Genomic DNA, 19,241 nt, shown 5'->3' on the forward strand with positions numbered 1-19,241 from the left:
GCTACGCAACGATCAGCCTCCTTGTCCAGTAAACCGACGCCCGGAGAAATTGTTCCGAAGTTCAATGTCTAATTGAGACCAATCGCGGAATATACAGCACCGGAAATTAAGCAGTATGGCAGAAAAACGCACCGATTAATCGAAAATAATTATTCTAAAAGCTGAAAGCAACACAGGTTGACTGATTTTTCAACCTTGGGCTTTTGACTGATCAATCATTACGTTCCAACGCTGTTTTACGTTGTGTCATCGGGGTTTTCGTGTCAATAAGGAGAAGAAATACAGTGTATTAATGGTCTTTTGTTTTTTTAAAATTACAATCGATTTTCTAATGGCATTCTGTGACATCGTGTCATTGGACACGCGATATGCAAGAAATGTCATGTCATGTCGATGCAAGGTTTGATTTGATACTGGATTCATATCGGGGATACACAGAAAGATATAATACATTGAACATCTAAGATATTAAATGATTTCGTTGCTGAAGAATAAATTCCTTCAATCCCAAATGAAAAATAAAGAAAAATTAGTATTGCTACAGCTTAATGCATGCGGTAAGTAATCAATTTTTTTAAACTTAAAATTTTTCTTACTCGTATTCATTTCGAGTAAATTTCATTTGCAATGAGTGAAAATTTGACCGTTAGTAATTATAAACTACAATGAATAGGTTCATATTTGAATAAATCGGTTTTTCGATGCAGTGATCTTGGAAAATAGGCAGTTTTCGCGAAGTTTGTAAACAGGTATTGAATTTCAGGTATTATTTTGGATATTCAAATTTTTCTTTGCTATTAAAAATTGTCTTCACTCATTCTCTAACGGACGTTTTCTACGTGATGATCACACGAAGTGATTATTTTCCGACAAATTAAAGTCGGAACACGAATACCGGATCACATTGAACCTATATAATTACGTTACGAATAATCAATCAGTTGTGCAATACCGTTCGGTTTTACATGTTGCATTGGCAGTAGAAAGTATTTGTTCTGTGCCTACGTGATGCTGTACATACGACGTTCAAGTATCATATTTCCATACGCTGCAGGGTTATCTTTCATTAGTTTTAATAACCATATGGTTTCAATATTTCAATCAAATCATTCTACCTTATAGTCAGGCTTGATGTCAGTGGTTCTAACAATTCGAATCGGTTAAATATTTTGCTCTACCATTGATCAATTTTCCAAATCTTATTATCAAAATGTCTCATCAAGAAACCACTAATAACTTAATACAAAATCACAAATATAACGTTTCACAAATATTGGATACTTCCAATCTATTCAAAAAAGTATTAGATATTCAAGGAATACTCGTACCTGAAACGATAACCATCAGGCGGAAACTGCAAATTCTTCAAAACTTCATTCGACCGAAAATGTTAATCAGAACCATACTGATTGATTATAAATGTAGTTGTAAAAGAAAAAAAAATCAATTTGAGTAAGCCGATTAGTATGTGAAAAAACATTTCAGATAACTAGAAAATTAACTGAACTATTTTCATTTGTTTATAATCGAAAATTTTACTTCCTCGAAAAACGCACAATTTGTGTAACAAAAATAATTTTTTTTGTTTTAGCTAATTATGTTATATTCTCAATGCAGCCACCGGAAACTAGAAGCATCATTTTTCCACACTTTGAACTACACTTACCGTGAATTTCAAAACAGTCCGTTGTTAATTCAGTGAATTAAACGCAATAATTCAAACTGTTGGGTACTTCGAGTTTTTGCAATTTACTGTTAAACTAACAATATACTAAGCGAGTTTGATATGAGATCCATTTTACAGAGGATAGTATGTAACAAAACTTCTGTTTAAAAATTTTTCCTCTAAAACGCATATTCAAAAGAATAACGTGAAGGTGGAGCATTTACAATTTTTTATAAATTTCATTGATAAACTTTAGGATGTTTTATCGGACACTGAATTTTCAAGCAAAGAAATTTCCGGATCTTGTCTGAATAGAACTCGGTGAAATTCCTGTACATCTAATTGGACTAGCGACCATTTTGAGAAAGGTAGCGTTCGATGAATTTTTATTAAAACAATTAAAATAAATAGACATTCCACAATCTAGTAGTAGTAATCTCAGTACATTTTCAATTGCCGTTTACACAATTATACATCAGTATCATATCAAGTTGGGAATACTGAATCGTCGTTACGAATTATAAATTAACGGTAAAAAACAAGTAATAAACACTTAGAGTATTGTATATTATAGATATACGGGTATTGTATTTATATATCATACGCACCGTGTTTTCACTTGGACCAATGTTTTTCGCGAGTCATTTTGATCCTCTGAAAGTTTAACTGAAACCAGAACGAACGATTTGAAAAATTGAAATCCAGTCTTCTCCATGTTTCGTTGCAAGAATGCAAAAAAATCTCGCCCTTTTTTATTTTACCATGAACACTAATTACCGAGTCCGCGCTCGATCGTTGGGGTGAAATTCAATCACTCTCTCCTTTTTTGTTGGAACTTAATTTCTGGCTAGTTGAAATTTCCGATAAAAAATAATCGATCCACGTGATAATCGGGTGCAATATTTTTACAATCGAAGTATAATATCTATAGTTTAAACGCCCAAGTTCCTTAATTTTGGTTAAGCTGCTGTCGGCGAGGGTTCAGCGGCTGTCGGTGCTGTTGGTGTTCCTTGCTTGGTTCCAAAAGCATTACTGAGCAAAGTGTTCACCGCCCGAAGAACCGATATAGGAATCTGAAAGGGTTAATTTACCGTAAAAAAATCTCTGCAGACTAGAACGGAGAAATATATCGTATCGGAATTTACATTCATGACTGACATTTCGTTCTCGGTGGAAAATAAATGCATCGACAGACGGTTTCGAAACACTCACGTTGAATATGTCGTCAATAACTCTGGAAAATGTGTCCGAGGCAGGACGCGAAGCAGAGTTTGGCTTTTTCTTATTTCCTGGTTTTACAGTCGGTGCGTCATCGAGTTCCGGATACTTCGTGGTTTCGACTGGTGCTGGGTTAGTTACTGGCGTAGTAATAAGGACCTGCGACGTTTCATCCACCACCTCGATCGATCCTGGAATCACCTCGTTACTGATACGAGGCTCATCAAATGCCTGAAAAGTAACACGGTATAAGTTTTATTGTTCCACTCAGTTTTCATTTTTCGTTGACAATTCTCGTATGATTTTGGTGTAACGTGTGCGAGTGAAATTCCTTTAAAAGCCAGTTTGCATCGAGAGTCAAAGGTCACGCGTGAAGTACGAAGAACTGGAGAAAGCAAGGGGGAATTACAAGGTGCGAGTCATTTCGAAAGTACTTCGCACAATGTCAGTGTTTTCGTCTTTAAAATTCCGTAGTAAACGAAGAAACGCTAAAAAATGTTTCGAAAATTTAACATAAAATTATATCTTCGAGCAGAACTTCACTCTATAATATCACAGTCTCTGGTGATAATATGTCAGATTCGTGGGACGCCGAAATGCAGAGTTTGCTCGATATAACCAAACCTGAACAGGCACCGACCGGAGATCCAATACGATTAATAAAACCCAAGGAAGAAACTTTCTCTGGGAAAGTAACGGCGACGCGTCAATATTACGCGTGTAACTTGCGCCTGATTTATCATATCCGCTTCAACGTCATACATGCGTTCATCTGAGCAGTCCAGAAAATTAAGCCCGATGTGTAACCTTAATCGATTGAATAATTTGACGTTTTATCCATTCCCGGAGGTTAAACATTAGACGGCATTTTTGTTTCTGTGAAATTTGTAAGTTTGTGGTCGAACAAAATGCTGCTCTCGTGTAGATTTTTCGTGACGCGTGATGTATGAAGTCCGTAAGCAATTTCAATTTCGATAATCATCGAAATAGTCTGCATTTGTAAAAAATTTTCAAACACTTTTCAAACCGTACGAATAGAAGTTACTTCCCCAATTACAGAAATATCTTGCGATTATGTTACGAATTCGTAGTTCTATCGCGATCACCGACACTTGTCTAACCTGTCTTGGATTCCGCTTTCATAAAACAGTTGAACCAGTGACGGTGATCTTTTTACTGAAATTTCACGCGTGACTGCATTCCGTCGCGTAAATAAGCTAGGTACGCATATTTTTGAGAATAATCAGCAAATGTATTCGATCGTGAACAGACTTTGGTCTTGAAACCGCAAAACTAAAGACTAAAATACAATCTTGTCTCCTTCAAAGAGACCATTTAATCAACTATTTTATGATGTAGTTTTCTCACCTGTCTCTTGTTTCGAGGTACAGCCAAACAGGTAACGGCAAAGGCCAGGATCGTCACAGCAACGGTAGGTCCCTTCATTTTCGATCGAAAAGGTCTATTTTGAAAGAATTGAAAATATTAAACGAAGAGCTGCGGCCAAGAAGAGAGTTTCGACCAGTCAGGTGGACTTCTACGCTAAGAATGGATCCCGTTGAGGGAAACGTTCGGTTATGAGGCATTCGCTACTCCCGTTAAGTTTGCACCATCGGTTAGCGATGACGGTTCGACAAGCCCATGTCAATTTCCCATTATCTATAGTGGAGAGTACACACATACACCTCGGAGTCAAGTATCGGAAATGTGACACATTGGACGATACATATTTGCTGAGGCGAATTGCCCGGGCGATGAAAATTGATAGGTGCAAACGCGAGGAAATTAAAATGTAAATGTATAATTGAACTTGAACAAGCCTGATAAACCATCTCAAATTTGATAATCGTAAGAGGTGTGGAAGGTATATTTGTAGTTAGTTGACTACGTTATCAGGGCTGGATAATATTATAAATAGCCTCATTTCGGATATGCAATTAAAAGGCGAACCGGTATTTTGCAGTTTTTATTTCATTATCGGATAAATTCAAACATTAATTTTCTATTTCCTATTTTGATAAGTATCATGAACATATTGCATGCATGGATATCCAATATGTCTCCCCGAAGTCTCTCGTTTTTCAATTATCAAAAAGAATCAGAACATTTTACACAGTATTCTATTAATAAGCAGCGTCTGGTAAGAATCTTCAAAATTGCAGTCTTCTGCATTTCAATATTTGTGCTTGAAGTACAATATATTTTCAGGATAATTTTCATGCAGTGAAATGCTAATGTATCCAATAAGAGTCACATCAGTGACCGGACATGAATTAACTGCCGTTGCATGTCAAGCATAATAATGCATGTGTGAAATAAATCGGTAAGCATAACATGGCGTATCTCATTTACTAGAAAAAACTTTACAGCATATATAATATACCATTCTTAGTAGTCATTTATTTCAAACAAGTAAGAATTTTTTTCCTTTAAATAAACATTTTAAAAATATGAAAATTGAATGAATTAAAGTAAATCTTTTCCTGGGTGTTGTATCGATTCGATATTTTCATTTGATTTTTCAATTGTGAATATGTGAAACGTGAAAAACACTTTTTTAGTCTTTACAGTTTTATGGACGATTTCACCCCTTAAGGACATGTTTCCGCCGATAAAAGATTAGGCATCTCTTAGATATCCATGGAGAAAAACATTAAGAAACGAACAATATCGGTGAGAATATCGGAGAAACTTTGTTTGTAGCGAAACGTAATGGATAAATATCGAGGTTCACTCTTAGAAGAAAATTGAACGGTTGAAAATATGGAAATTCAACCTATACGAATAACGAAATTTAGTGTTCAATAAGAGCTAATACACAGAGTGTGAGGGTGAGCCAGACAATAAATGAGTACGAAAGTTCAGTTGAAACAAAGAAACCACGTATTGTTTTTTTTTTTTTTTTAAATTATTTTCTTTTAATTAAAAACGCCAAATTTTTGCTTGAATGAGGAATATTTTGTATTCCTACCCCTTTTATACTTTTTTTTACACGAACCAGTGCTCAGGAAAGTTTCTACCAACTCAATCAGCTACACAAATCCGAACGCTAACGTTTATTCTTAATCATTAAATAGTTACGCAATATGATCGAATTCTACGCCGTATTGCTTGTAAATGAGAAAAGATACAGAAGAGCATTACTACTGCTGCATACCTGTCTATTAACCTTTGAAAAATTGCATACTCTTAAATCAGAAGAAGACTTAACAGTTACCACCGGTACATTACCATCCCAGTGCCAATTGGACGAGGATTAGGCAATATTATTACCGTATACTGCCGACGATTAGCTGACTAGAGAGAAAGGTGGAAAAAGTATAAGCTACGTCAAAAGTTGTTCGACGTTATGTCGGATCTCGCGTCAAACGCACGGGCTCTCCACTCAAGCCACATTCTATCCGATCATTGACGTCCGCTTGAAAAAAACTATATGCACTTTGAATCCGACTTTCAGTTCCCGGAACTGAGAGAAAGTGTTTCTTGCATAAAGTAACAATATCTCGAATTATTACAGCTGATAGAATCATCGCAATTTTGGATCCGAATCGTGAGTACTTGGTAAAATGTTCTCCAACCCGTTGGAACCGTAAGCGTACGTATGTTGGGAAAATTCCAGTTATACGCCGAACGACGTAATCCTACCATCGGCGGGACATATCGTTAACCAACTAACCGTTATTCATTCCATCGGACTTAATCTGCCGTGCATTTAATCGCCTAAGTACTTACCGGGTTGGTTGGATGACTATCTGAAGGTAGGCAAGTGTCTTTCACGTTGAAATATTCGACCTGCAACAAGTACTTGCGACTTCTCCTCGGTGCACTCTTCGACTAACGAATGGCCGATGCTCGATGCCCGGCGAACTGTGTTCTGCATTTTCAGTGACGCAGTCACCGGACCAAAGGCCCCGTGCTAGCTGACCACTCGAGCATGGATTCCTTGTCCTACCACGAAAGAGAGAAGAGCGTTGCGTCGATCGCGTTTGGAAAAAAACCGACACCTCAACAGTCGATTGGAATAATACTAATGTACCTTGTCGTTAATAACGATTTAGTTGCTCTTTCCAAGAAACTTTGATAAATCGTAAAGAACGAGCTTACGCAATCGAGCGTGATGGATCGTAGAATTAGAAACTTGTATGACGACTCTCTGAGCGTATGAAATTGACGCGGTTAAAAGAATATATCTATAACTGATGGAAATATTTTCACGATCATAATTGTTTTCAGTTTATGAAAGTACTGATTCTGACGGAAATTCAGAGGTGATAATTACTAAAGTTTAAAAAACTCGGAAGGAAAGAGGGAAATAATTTTTAACGGGCTTTAGTAGAAATGAACGAGATTTTATATGTTATTCCGAAAATAGATAATTTCAAAGAAAAATATACGCATGTCTCTTGCTTGCAAACTTTTCTACATAATTGCGAATTTATACGATAAAGTATAACATTCGCAACTTCGTAATGAAGGAAATACAGTTTTTGACGGAACTTGATGGAGAAATACTAAATAATATAAATAATCATTTGTGGATAAAACTTTCATCCGAGCTAATGCTATACATGTATTACGCCAGGGTTATTTAAAAATTATAATCTTATCGAGTCAAGTCGTCAATTATATCAGAATATATAATACCTAATTATTGAGACCAAATAAAGGTTACAGCAATAATTTTTAAAAATCGGTCCTCATTAGATCCTGATACTGCAGTACGACTGAAAAGTGTATTTTGTAATTGATTGTGACTTCGGATGAATTGAAAATAAGACATGTATTTTGTTATAAAAAGGTAACAATAACGCCTAACAGTGTTCGCAAGCCGATATCAGTTCGAGCTTGAGTTTCCTTTATTGAAACATCGCTGGTGGATGAAGGACAGTGGGTTGAGTCGATTCGCGGCGAGTCATTCGTGATGAAAAACGTGCCTTAGGTACAAATCGTTTTATTGAAGTTCAAAAGTGGCAAACAAAGAACAATAAATGTAAATCGGTACAAGATGTAAACACGTACATGTAATAATAATAATAATGTGTTTATTATACTAATTTTTCGGGTAGATAAATAACACGCCGTGTTCCGCGAGGCAGTCTTACATTATACGATCAAAATACCGTAACAGTCTAAAATATTTATCTAATTCGAAGAATATTTAAAAACTGCAATTCACACATGTAATGCACTTCCTTCCTTGTACGCGGTACAATTTCCTCAAATTTGGTTTTCAAATTCGAAAAAATTAAGCGCAACGTTTCTCTGACAGATCATTTTCCTTTATTTCTGAGAAGCTGGTTGACCGCCGTCAATGTGGAAATTGGGATCTGAAATTTGAAAGTTTTTCCTGTTAACTCGCTAGCCTGAGATGACAAATAACGTTTACACAACTTTTTTCCAACGCCAAGAATGCCAATTCCACTATACACATATATGCATATGCGACGCACAAGTCTGTGGTTGAATTCAAAATTGCAAAAAAATTTGCACGGATGTTTGTCTGATTGAGGATATGTCAAAAAATTCACATTGGTTGCCTCCTCGCGTTGGAACATTGGCATTTTTTCCCATGTAGTTAGTTATGAGTTAAACTGCTCAAGGAAATCCATTAAGTAACCGACAGGAATAATAACGAGGCGTCAACAAACGTATATTGACAAACCCCACCTGTTTCCGATAGCCGTGTAGAAAAATATTATCCTGAATTCAATTCTGATACTAAATTCTCTGCACGATCCAGAACGTTATAAATTTACAACAATATTATAGTTGCGATGGCCTGATTAAGTATACATATATGGTTATCGCACCATAACTATCACAATGAATCGCGACAATCACTCGGAAATATCTGCATACAATTACCATATCAAAACGTTAATCCTCGGTCTAAGATAGTAAAAAAATAATCACATCAATTTCTTGTATAAAAAATTAAAGGTAGATTCGAACGTGGAATTTATCTACAATTTCAAGGTATTGCAAAGCATTAATAACCATAGTTCGCCCACTTTGTGTGAATGGCGTTATTCATATTATATATTCACAGATCCCGTAAGATATATCCTGCGATGGACGTCAAGTTATCCAAAAATTTAGATTCGATTTTACTGTAGACTCTTAAAAAACTTTAAAAAATTTTTACGTTCAATGTAGAAACAACGTATACAATGATCCCTCTGATGTAACACCTGGTATAACATGCGTAATTTTTAGTGAGAGTCTGATAATTGGCTTTGTAGATTCCGTTTCGTTGCTAGAGGCAGCCGGCTAATGCACAGAACAAGTTCTCATAATTCATCGTTTCAGACCGTTGTGATTTTACCAGAATATTTCATAACAGTCACTCGTTTGAATCTTACAGTCAGTATACATCGTATAGCATACCGTACACGTTATTTCCACATAGTCGGAACGTGCGAAGAATATTTATACGTCCTATTCGTTGTTCGTTGTTTTGCTTTTAAATTTTTATCGTAATATTTGCACGAGATGCTCGTAAGAATGTAAAATCAGATACGATGACATTTATTTATTTGTACCTACACTAACTTCAGCCAACTATTTTTACAAACATCAACGAATTATAAAAAATTCCTACCGTCGGTGAGCTTCCTTACTCGCGCCTGTATTTTTTATATCAGGCCATAAAATATGCGCATAAAATTATTGGCGGAAATCAAACATTTACTTTCCAAGATACTCGAATGATCATCAATTTTTAGCGAGTGACTACGATATTTTTAATCGGCTGAAAGCATTATTTATTGTGCGCAGTGTTAGGTTTGAGTTTAATTTGAAAGCAACGGTCAATTTCAATCGGGGCACTTTTCGGTACACGGATAATAATTTATCTGGCATCTAAAATTTCAAACAATTATAGCCTGCTACCTGTACTATTTAAATGGTAAAACTGATTTGAAAAATGGTGATATTTAGAAACCAAATAGTCGGATCAAACACCATTGAAGTTCTGATGAAAATTCAAAGATATGAATTTTATTAGTCAAAAGGGTTGAATCGAAACATCGCTCCACACAGTTTACACGTATGTGAAGATATTTTTCGTTTCGCTCCTTTATAGATAACAAGGGATTTTCGGGTCTCTGCAAGTTAATTTCACTAACAATAAGGTCTGAAAAAGTGATCGTAATCAATGATATGTATCAACTACGTAACTCACGTTAAAAATATCGTCAAATAGCTGAGAGTTCGGCTGGGACTTGACGTAGTATCTACTTCCATAACTCGCGTCTTCGAAACCTGCTCCTCCGAAATTTGCGCCTCCGTACCCGCCTCCCCAACCGCCTCCATACGCACCCCCGAAGCCACTTCCGTAAGCTCCTGCGCTAAGACCAGCCGATGCCGAAACACCGGCGGAGGCTGCATTCGAGTAAGGAACCTGTTGGCCGGCATTGGTTTGCGTTTGAATGGATTTTTCAATGTTCCAGCTTGTTGCTGGGTAAATTGCCTTCTCTACAAACACGCCGGATTGGATGCTTGGACGCACTCTGCTCTTGACGAAAGTTGACACTCTGGTCTAAACAGTTAAAAGTTGTATTTTGTGGTTACAATTATCGAACCTTTTAATCTACTGTCGGTATATTGTTACGTTAATTTTGGACCGTGCTTGACTGTTCGTTTCATTTCCGGGAGATTTTATCTGAACCCAATTATACCGGGGTCTAAACAACTGTATATACTCGCGTAATTACACTTTTAAGTTGAATTAGTCTTACAATTAATCGTTGTTTCGTTGACCCTGTGTTTTTATCCAATTTTACATCACTAAGAGTTCAACTTATGAACACAGATACGGAAGCGCTTCTACATGAGAATATACGGCAGCTTATTGCCTTTTACAACGGATATTAATAACTGTTTTGTACGGATTCATAATTACTTACAATATTTTTACACTAACCAAAAAATTTTAAATTTCAAGCCTTGAAAGTGAAACTTATGTAGCGTTTAAAGGATTGGCAGTTTATTAGGTAACATTTTTGATAAGACATTGTCTCATCAAAATTGAGTACTACTTGACGACCTTTAGATTAAATGTTATATTAATTTGAACTTGCATTTTTGTAAATCAGAGTGCTTCTGTGATCTATATTAGTTTTACCAAGGTAGCAGAAAGCAAGAAATATGATGAATTATTATTCAGCTCGTTCGACCCATCAAGACGGTTCTAAGGTGATTTTTTGCGGTCGTCAACATTAAAAGAAATGTCTCAATTTCAAATATATACCAGAGTTGAAGTATCCATCTTTATACATGCTAAAGTTCAGAATCATTTTCAGGAGAAATAATGAAGAAAAACGCTTTCAAAATTCAAATTTTCAGCGCCTAAACTAATGCCTGAAGACTTACTTCCGGAGCGTTGTAAATAAAAATTTTAATCGCAAACAATTTGGATTCGCCAACAAAACGAGCCCAATATGTGATAGATTGAAATGATACTAAACGATAGCAAAAAATCTTGAATCAATGGAAAGTTTTCAAAAAAATATCAAATACCAAAGATAAAATTTTAGGTTACGTCGTGCAAATTTGTGAAAATTTACAAGAGGAATAAAATTAAATCAGTAGAGGTACGACGTCTAGCTTTTTTTTTTTTAAGAAACGCAAAAAAAAAAAAAAGTAATAATGAAAAATAAAAAAAAAAAAAAATAAAAAACTCCGAATCAGCCGATCAACAATTTTCAAACGTGGCATGTGTTCCGAAAACCATCCAATTTCTTGCAATCTCTATCGGCACTGAGAGACCCTTTAGTAAAAAGAAGATTGTACCTTCAGCTTCTTTGGTGTAACTCTGGTCTTGATTTTCTGAACGTGTTCGTATTGGACGAGATCAGACTTGTCGGGTACAACCGTTTCAGTCTGTACGGTTTTAGTCACGGTGGGAACTGACTGAAAGACCTGGGTCTCCGTTGATTTACTAGCGATGTTTGGTACGGATTGGGAAACGTGAGCGTCGAAGGTGTTCTCCACTTGGACGTCGGGTACCGATTGCGGAACCTTGACCTCATGCTCGACAATTACGGGCTGCTGCACCACACCGTAGGACTGTTTTTCAACAGCCGCCGCACTTCCGCCAGCCGTTGCTCCGGCGAAATATCCTCCCTGAGCAATTCCCTGGCCGCTTAGTTCTCCTCCGATGTTGGCAGCAGCCTTTGTGCTACCACCGAGTCCGGCGCTGGCGTGAAGACCTCCGCCTGGAAACGCGTTTATGGTTGGTCAAAAGTCTCGCGATGGTTCCGTAGCGTTTGACGTGACCATTAAAAAATGTTAGTTTTAGATAGAAATCTGAAACCACGTAGGAAACACGTATTTCTATCATCTGCAAGATGGTTTGCAAGTGATTTCGACAACGGTTGGATGTGTGTCGTGCTTTTGTCGTCACGATAATATCAAACAAACCATGCTCGAACGATTTAGCTGAGATCTGGACGGAATATCCGGCCCAGTAACGGTTCCAAAATGTTGAACGTTAAAACTTTTGAAGATTCTTAATTTTCGCATTCTTTCGAACAATTTATCGAACTTTGAAATCAAACTTCGTGCGAATGAAATACGTTTTTAGGAATTATTCCATCATTTTTCATTACGTGAGTTCGTGTAAAAGTTTTTTGTTGCCGAAATTTCAGACGAATCACTGAACCGAATCAGCTCAAATCAGGATGGAAAATAAAATACTGAATGAACGTCGCCGCTACCGCGCGCAGTTACGCATCGCACAAAGAATCAAAGCTCTTTGGCCAAACCGATTGGTAATATTAAGACGTGATTCTCACTCTGAGGAATTCAAGTATGCAAATTCATGCCGTACAAAAAGTATTACAGACTTAGCGGTACCGGCGCGGCGGCGCATGAATTTGAAATGTGACGATGTTATCAAGTGGTATTCGCTCACCGGTATAACCATTACCGTCTAGAAGACCTCCTAGACCTGCCTGAGCATTGGCGCCTGAAGGCGTTCCAGCACTCGCGTGAAGTCCGCCAGAAGTCCGTCCACCGCCCAGCAAACCTCCCAAACCTGCCTCAGCGTGATATCCGCCGAAATTCACGCCGACGTTGCCATCTTTGAACGTCAAAAATTGCCCCTGGAAATTGAAAATCATTTACGAAGGCTGTAGGATTTCTTGAACCAGTAAGCTGGATGTCCAATGGTCTTCCAATATTGTACAAAAATTCTCGACGTAATTGACAAATATTGTCGAAGCCACGGTCAAACAGATTTGGTGCTAAGTAACTCGAGAAGCTTGTATCTACTCTATCAATGATCGTCTGAAATTCTTGCCGTGTCCAAATATTTATCTAAGATTTCGTCATGCAAAATTTTGTTCTGTTAACATGCAGATTAGGAGTTCAATGATTGAGACTTGACTTATTATATTTACGGGCAACCGTTTGAGATGTTTTTTTTTTTTTTTTTCTTGGCGATCATCACGTATCTAAGGTTAATGAGAAAAAGACTATAATGCAGATTTCAGACGAACAAAATTCAATTAGTGATTAATTATGCAAATCGCCCATACAGACAGTCTGCAACTTTTAATTTTTTTCACGAAATGGCGTGCTCTTGCACATTCATCCGTATGTACATAACACGTTAGATTCTCGTCTCAGTACAACCGATGTATTATCAGAAAACAAAAGTTTCTTTGATCTTTTCTTACAAATCTTATCGAGATGTTTGTACTGCATAGTCTTTGAGAGTTTTGGTCAGCTGGATCTCTAGCGAATTTAGAATTTTTGTTGTAAACTCGTATGATTCTGTTACAACAGTGTAGAATTTTTATTGCAATATAATTGTCGTAGTCAAGTGATGTATTAATTACATAAGAGAAGATTTGATGAGCTGAAGTACTCGTCGGTCTTACGAATTTTTTGTTTTCCTCTAGCCTAGGGCCTGTATTTACCAACCGGTGACAAAATGTATATGTCGAAAGGCATTGGTTACGTAAATTAATTTAAGTGCCATGGCTGCCGTTTCATGGAAGTACAAATGAAGGAAAAATCCAGATATTTGAACAAGTTGCAATATTCTTCGTATCAAAACTAAGTGTCAATTATTTCTGTGCTTATCCAATAACAATTACTTTTTTCCTCCAGCATTGATGGCAGGTGTTCAATGATTCCTTGACCATATTTGCACTTTCAAACCGTAATCCTATACACGTTGCTATTAGAGATACCTACATAATTCAGACGCGTAACTGAGATGACCTTCACCAGTGGTATTTTTTTACTTGCCTCTTACGATTGCTCTCGCCGTGCGATTAAGTATTTCCCAAACGCGCAACAACGTAGCTAAGCTGAAATTGTTTTCAACTTCGATCAAGATTTCTTTGTTTCATATTTCCACTTCCTGCTATGAAGACAATTAGTCACGTAGGACTGAGCTCGGGTAAATCATAACCGAATGAACGCAACTAATGTGCATGAGAATGTGATAACTGGTTTCTTGGTTAAAATACGTCAATGGGATTGCCTGGGGTGATCGATATCATTGGATCCAAAGTCATTAAGCTGCTTCAAGGAAAACCAGATTCAAGAGCAGTGTCGGCAGGCGAATATCGAGCGAGACAACATGTAGAGCAACTGTATATGGATTCTCAAAACGTTGCAGTAATCCCGGAAACTATATCAAACTTCGCAGCCGTCTAGCAATTTCAGACTCTTAAACTCAAATCGATCTATCAAGCTGACGCATCGATCGTCAATCATTCGTTCCATCCCAGCATGACATTGAACAATATTAATTATGGATCGTCAAAGTCCAAGGTTACCACTGAGTAAAATTATTCCACTGAATAAAATCCCGTCTCATCAAAGGAACTACACTTTTGTGGCACGAGTGATTGTCCTGAAGCTTGGAATTGATCGAGTACGAAAATTCATGACAGTTACACCGATGATCAACTAATCGTAAGGTGAGTGCTGAAACTAGATTAGTCATTGCACCGATCTTTTATAAAAAAAATAAATACGTCCACTGTGGAAGAGTCGCGTTACATGAAGAATATGTTCTCAATTATTGCAATACGACGTCTGTAAGTCAGCACTTGTTTGATTTGAAAAATTGATACTGTGTGGTTGTAAACTTACCAAACCTTGCGGTTTCGCGCCGGTGACGACCAACAAACCGAAAACGGCCAGTAACACGACTTCCACCTTCCGCATGCTCATCTTTCTTTCAACTAACTCGTGTGGCTGGACAGTTGTTGCTTTTAGCTTGGGTGAATTACGAAAATACCACCATACACCCCGCGTTCAAGGAGAAGGGGTTCACCAATCGGAGAGCTCCCAGACGACTGCGTCAATCTTGGAATAAAAACCAAGTGTGAGCACACTCGAAGTCAAGGTCCATGTCCTCGTAGAAACTCTGCACCTACATGATGCCGTGCATTAATGGTTCTAAGGCGAGAGAGTGGGGCGATCACTGTGATGTTATTAAATTTACTAGGCACCTGTAAATTGGCTTAATTGCCTATATTTTTTTGGTGGCTAGATTTTTTTTTCTTCCGCTCTTTGGCCACGGCTGCCTACTTGCCTTGTTTCAATTATTCGGGGATTTCCGTAGAATTTCTGACCCTCACTCACACTACCCATTCCTCGTTAACGTTGAACGCTGCGCGATTTATTGATAATTATGGAAAAAATTTCACTACCAATCACAGATAAGCTTCAATAAATCATCCGCAAAGTAAATACTAAATTGTTTATTTGTAGTTCGTAATCGGGAACTTGTAATGATTATGGTCTCGTCGGTGTTCGTTATTGTTGATCAAGTTTTTTTTTTATTATTCTTATTTCCTTCTCAAGTAGTCCAGAAACTTCGTCAACAGAGTTATAGAGTTATTGTTGGAAATACCCAGAATATTTTACTTGCCAGCGATGACGCGCTACTGGCTTATAATTATTATTGTCCGGTCTTACAGGTTCATTTGATGCACAAAAAATCTGAGCTTCGTGATTTGACAGGCTATGCTTAGAATGATATAACGAATTTGCTATTTATTGACGATAATTGAGAAATGTAAAGAGAGGAAAAAAAAAATTGAAAAAATTTTTGTCGGTAGGCATGATTAGGCAAAGCTCTCTAACTGTTCAACGCGACTGTAAGTAATCTTGCTTATGAATTTTTAGTATTTACATACATAACATTATGTGCGGTTCATACGTGTTCCAGAATTCAAAACTCAGTTGTATCTTAAAGCTGAGTTAACATCGAGCGATAACCACGTAGTGTTTTTGAGCTAAGAAAATATTATTGATTCTTGAAAAGATTGAATCTTATCTACAAGTCAAGCAATCACCAAAATTTACCACCTAGCGAAAATTTGTCGCAAGAGTAAATTTTGAACAATATTGCGAGTGTGGACGGATAATTTTCTTTGCAATCTCAAATGCTGTTTTCACAGTTTCAATTCGTTTATACTTAATTTTTTTGTGATTTTTTCATCCCGCATGCCTTGCACGACTATTTCCGTATGCGCACACTGTGCATGCCTTCATTATCCGGTTCTCAACGAATAAAGTGATAGATTTTATCAGGTGCCAATCTTAGATGATCAATCCTTATATTCAATCAACCCAAAAACTTTTTATCCATTTCCCTCCGCTGGTGTCGGCAAGACTATTTCATCGTCCTGTCCCCGATCCTGGAATGAAGATATTACCTTAGAACGCAGAGACTTCCTAGGTTTTGCTATCAAGGACTGTAAAAAGTAAAAGATATATAATATTTGTAAATTTATTCATCGAACTTTAGAAACCTTTCGCAAGTGTCGTACAATTCATTACCTTATATCTGTTTCTTTTATAGATTTCGGATTAATATTCAATCAATTTTATATTCCTATTATTATTAAAAAATCATATTATGTTCAGATGACTTATCGCTTACTTGAAATCACGGTTAGTTTACGAATCAAATAGCATACGAACATTTTAGAAACGGTCGCACGCGTGTCTTTTATAATTATCCGAATCGGAAAATTTAAAGAAGGAACACTGTAACGCGGTCACGAAAAACTTATTCTCATAACCTATCAATTCGTAAAGTAAAGCCTACTGAACGAGTATCAGCGAATTCGGAATACAAATTACATTTAAAGCAACGTATGCGAGGTTTCGGATATTCCATATAAAACGATACAGTCATCACCCACGTATTTTCACAATTTCGAAAATTTATGACTCGATAAGCGAGTTGAATTTTTAAATGGAATCATTATTCCGACGAATAATGGTAGATTCGTAATTACAGATTGCGCATCAAAGGAGTAAAACAAGTCTTTCTACGCGGCGAATACGCGAGGTGTAGAGACTTTGTCTCCAAGGTGCACACGATACTTTGTGTAACGTAAAAGTATGGTTTGCAAGTTTTTGTACACTGTCGCAATAATGATTGCTTTAAGTACGGAACGCATCTAGTAAATAAGACGCGTAAACCAGAATTGCGTAGCATAAAAATATTTTTTGTTCCAAATACACCGGATCACAAGTTGTACAATAATTATCAAATCATAGGGATAATACTTCTACATGAATTATTCGACTTCTGAATCTTTGATTATGCTTTGAAAGAGTCAAAAGGTTTGTTGAAAATTTACACGTGAAAATTAAACCTTTTGGAAATTTCCAATCTGGAAGTCTTTGGCTACCACAATCTATTACCTATTTCGAATAATTCCATTGCGACCAGTTAAGACAGTTGATTACGCAGTTATCGGTAGTGATTATGCATGAATTCGTGAAACTGGTTATTACACCTGATTAGGCTCACCCAACAGACGTAAGCTTAGAAATTCACGAAATTGGCTTGAGGGCACTAATTTTGGTAAATCAATACACCGTTTTATACGAAAAAATGTGTTAATTAGAAAAAAATTATACGCTGGTACGAATTTGTAAGCAATCTATCTGCACTATCGGTTTATTAAAATGTGGCATGTGAATTGAACCCATTAAATGTGACTATCGGGTCAATAAAAAACAACATCAAATTAAATCAATTCTAAATTCATTCGACGAAAAATATTCGTCATCATTCGGATTTCGTAAAGTACACGTACGTATAGAATACTACGTCAGAGAATTTTTTAACAAAACCTGAAGAAATCTGAAAGAATAATTTCAATCTACACAAATTGTTCTCTCTTACGAGGCTTATGTGAAACAGCGGGGCCTTGCCTGTGAGTTGGTAATGATATTTTAATGGGATTTTAATTGGGAAATCTTGGACACTTTTTGCCACGTTCTTTTTAATAATTGTGAAATTCGTCAGCCATGTCAATCGATGAAAACGTATATCGTAAAAGTGTTGACTTTAATCTTAATTTATTCTTAGTAGATTTCCAGTAGCGTATCATATATATGTATACCAATATACAATGACGATAGATGTTTCTAGTTGCATTTACGATCTATCATTTTTAAATATGCTGTTTTGCTTGCAGACGAACATTTAGCCGACAAACTACGGATCCTTATAGTTTTTTCATTTCTTCACGAGTTCACTTTCGACACTGATTATCAAACAAAAGTAATGTAATACCTAAGCAGTATGGGGAACTAAGTCGGATTTCTGTCAACCTAAGAAACCATGACTATAACTTGAAATTTCGCGCGAGAGTTAGAAGTATACGTCAACGTCATACAATAATATTATGTAGAAATTCATACAAGCCAGCCGAATGGAAACAAATCGAACAGCGTCGCAGTCTTTGGTTTGAGAAAAAATAACCATCAGAGAATAGTACATTACGTGACAAGTGCGGGAAGTAGGTGATACCTGCCCGCACGAGTTACGTGTACTATTTTTTGACACAAGTTGCGGTAAGTTCGCGATAAGATCTGATAAAAGTGGTATTGGTTCACAAAGACAAGCTGATGCGGCCTTTTGTACTCGATGTTAGTAATCCGAGCGTCGCCTTCGCTCCTAAGCACCGCGTTTGTTTACATCGATTATAATCCGATAAATACACAGTGCGCAAGAGTATCTTAGTATAATTCTATATTCAAATATCATATCATCATCATCATACATGGTATCACAGTTCGAAACCAAATTTCGGATGTACGTCTGTCCGGCTATCTAGAAGCTGACGTCACCAAAATTTTTTTTTTTCTCGTTTATATCCGACGGCGAGAATCAGTCAGCAGAATCTCTCAGTTCGGACTTAAACGCGCAGCTGAGAGGACGTACGAAAATCGGGCTTCGCGAATTTCAAGTGCCGGTTCCTCTAACTCTTGGGTACTGCGTACCAGGTTCTCTACCTGGTGAATTTCGACTTCCAGGACTCGCGCTCCGACTTCCTGGGCTCCAGGTCGTCCACCCGGTGAG

General features: G+C 37.0%; 2 protein-coding genes and 1 long non-coding RNA gene across 7 annotated transcripts in view; 1 reads left to right on the top strand and 2 right to left on the bottom strand.

Moving 5' to 3' along the window:
• Positions 1-2,090: 2,090 nt before the first annotated feature.
• On the bottom strand, positions 2,091-6,771 carry LOC107216735. Of its 2 annotated transcripts, none has more exons than XM_015654013.2 (4): positions 6,617-6,771; positions 4,253-4,346; positions 2,879-3,115; positions 2,091-2,739 (listed from the first exon to the last, which is right to left on the bottom strand). In XM_015654013.2, exons 2-4 carry the CDS (start codon positions 4,328-4,330, stop codon positions 2,626-2,628), a joined length of 429 nt encoding a protein of 142 aa, XP_015509499.2. In that variant the 5' UTR covers positions 4,331-4,346; positions 6,617-6,771; the 3' UTR covers positions 2,091-2,625. The 2 variants fall into 2 exon arrangements, with proteins under 2 accessions (XP_015509499.2, XP_046592137.1); XM_046736181.1 differs by having other exon boundaries at positions 4,253-4,543; positions 6,617-6,761.
• A 1,048-nt stretch (positions 6,772-7,819) lies between these two features.
• The window catches only part of LOC107216737 (probable H/ACA ribonucleoprotein complex subunit 1), a 39,117-nt gene continuing 27,695 nt past the window's right edge, over positions 7,820-19,241 (bottom strand). The window contains exons 1-5 of one of the 3 annotated variants that reach the window (XM_015654015.2): positions 14,999-15,154; positions 12,801-12,990; positions 11,678-12,102; positions 10,068-10,286; positions 7,820-8,211 (exon numbers count right to left, since the gene is read on the bottom strand). In XM_015654015.2, coding sequence (XP_015509501.1) covers positions 8,155-8,211; positions 10,068-10,286; positions 11,678-12,102; positions 12,801-12,990; positions 14,999-15,079 — 972 coding nt within the window. In that variant the 5' untranslated portion in view covers positions 15,080-15,154 and the 3' untranslated portion in view covers positions 7,820-8,154. Of the gene's footprint in view, positions 8,212-10,067; positions 10,425-11,677; positions 12,103-12,800; positions 13,017-14,998; positions 15,155-19,241 lie in introns of those variants that run through there. The other 2 variants (XM_015654014.2, XM_046739057.1) reach the window with 2 other exon arrangements.
• Positions 19,089-19,241, top strand: part of LOC124294239 — a 59,955-nt gene continuing 59,802 nt past the window's right edge. For both annotated transcript variants that reach the window (XR_006904184.1, XR_006904185.1), the window contains exon 1: positions 19,089-19,236. This is a non-coding gene — a long non-coding RNA (uncharacterized LOC124294239). The remainder of the gene's footprint in view (positions 19,237-19,241) is intronic.

Source organism: Neodiprion lecontei, chromosome 4, assembly GCF_021901455.1.
Source record: "Neodiprion lecontei isolate iyNeoLeco1 chromosome 4, iyNeoLeco1.1, whole genome shotgun sequence".
Classification (NCBI taxonomy): domain Eukaryota; kingdom Metazoa; phylum Arthropoda; class Insecta; order Hymenoptera; family Diprionidae; genus Neodiprion; species Neodiprion lecontei.

What these genes read in the sequence shown, in the direction of transcription:
- LOC107216735 (XM_015654013.2), bottom strand. Translation starts at nt 4,330, where the DNA reads ATGAAGGGACCTACCGTTGCTGTGACGATCCTGGCCTTTGCCGTTACC. An exon ending in TACCTCGAAACAAGAGACAG is followed by an intron (nt 3,116 to 4,252) that starts GTGAGAAAACTA and finishes GTTACTTTTCAG; the next exon opens with GCATTTGATGAGCCTCGTAT. An exon ending in TTATTGACGACATATTCAAC is followed by an intron (nt 2,740 to 2,878) that starts GTGAGTGTTTCG and finishes TAACCCTTTCAG; the next exon opens with ATTCCTATATCGGTTCTTCG.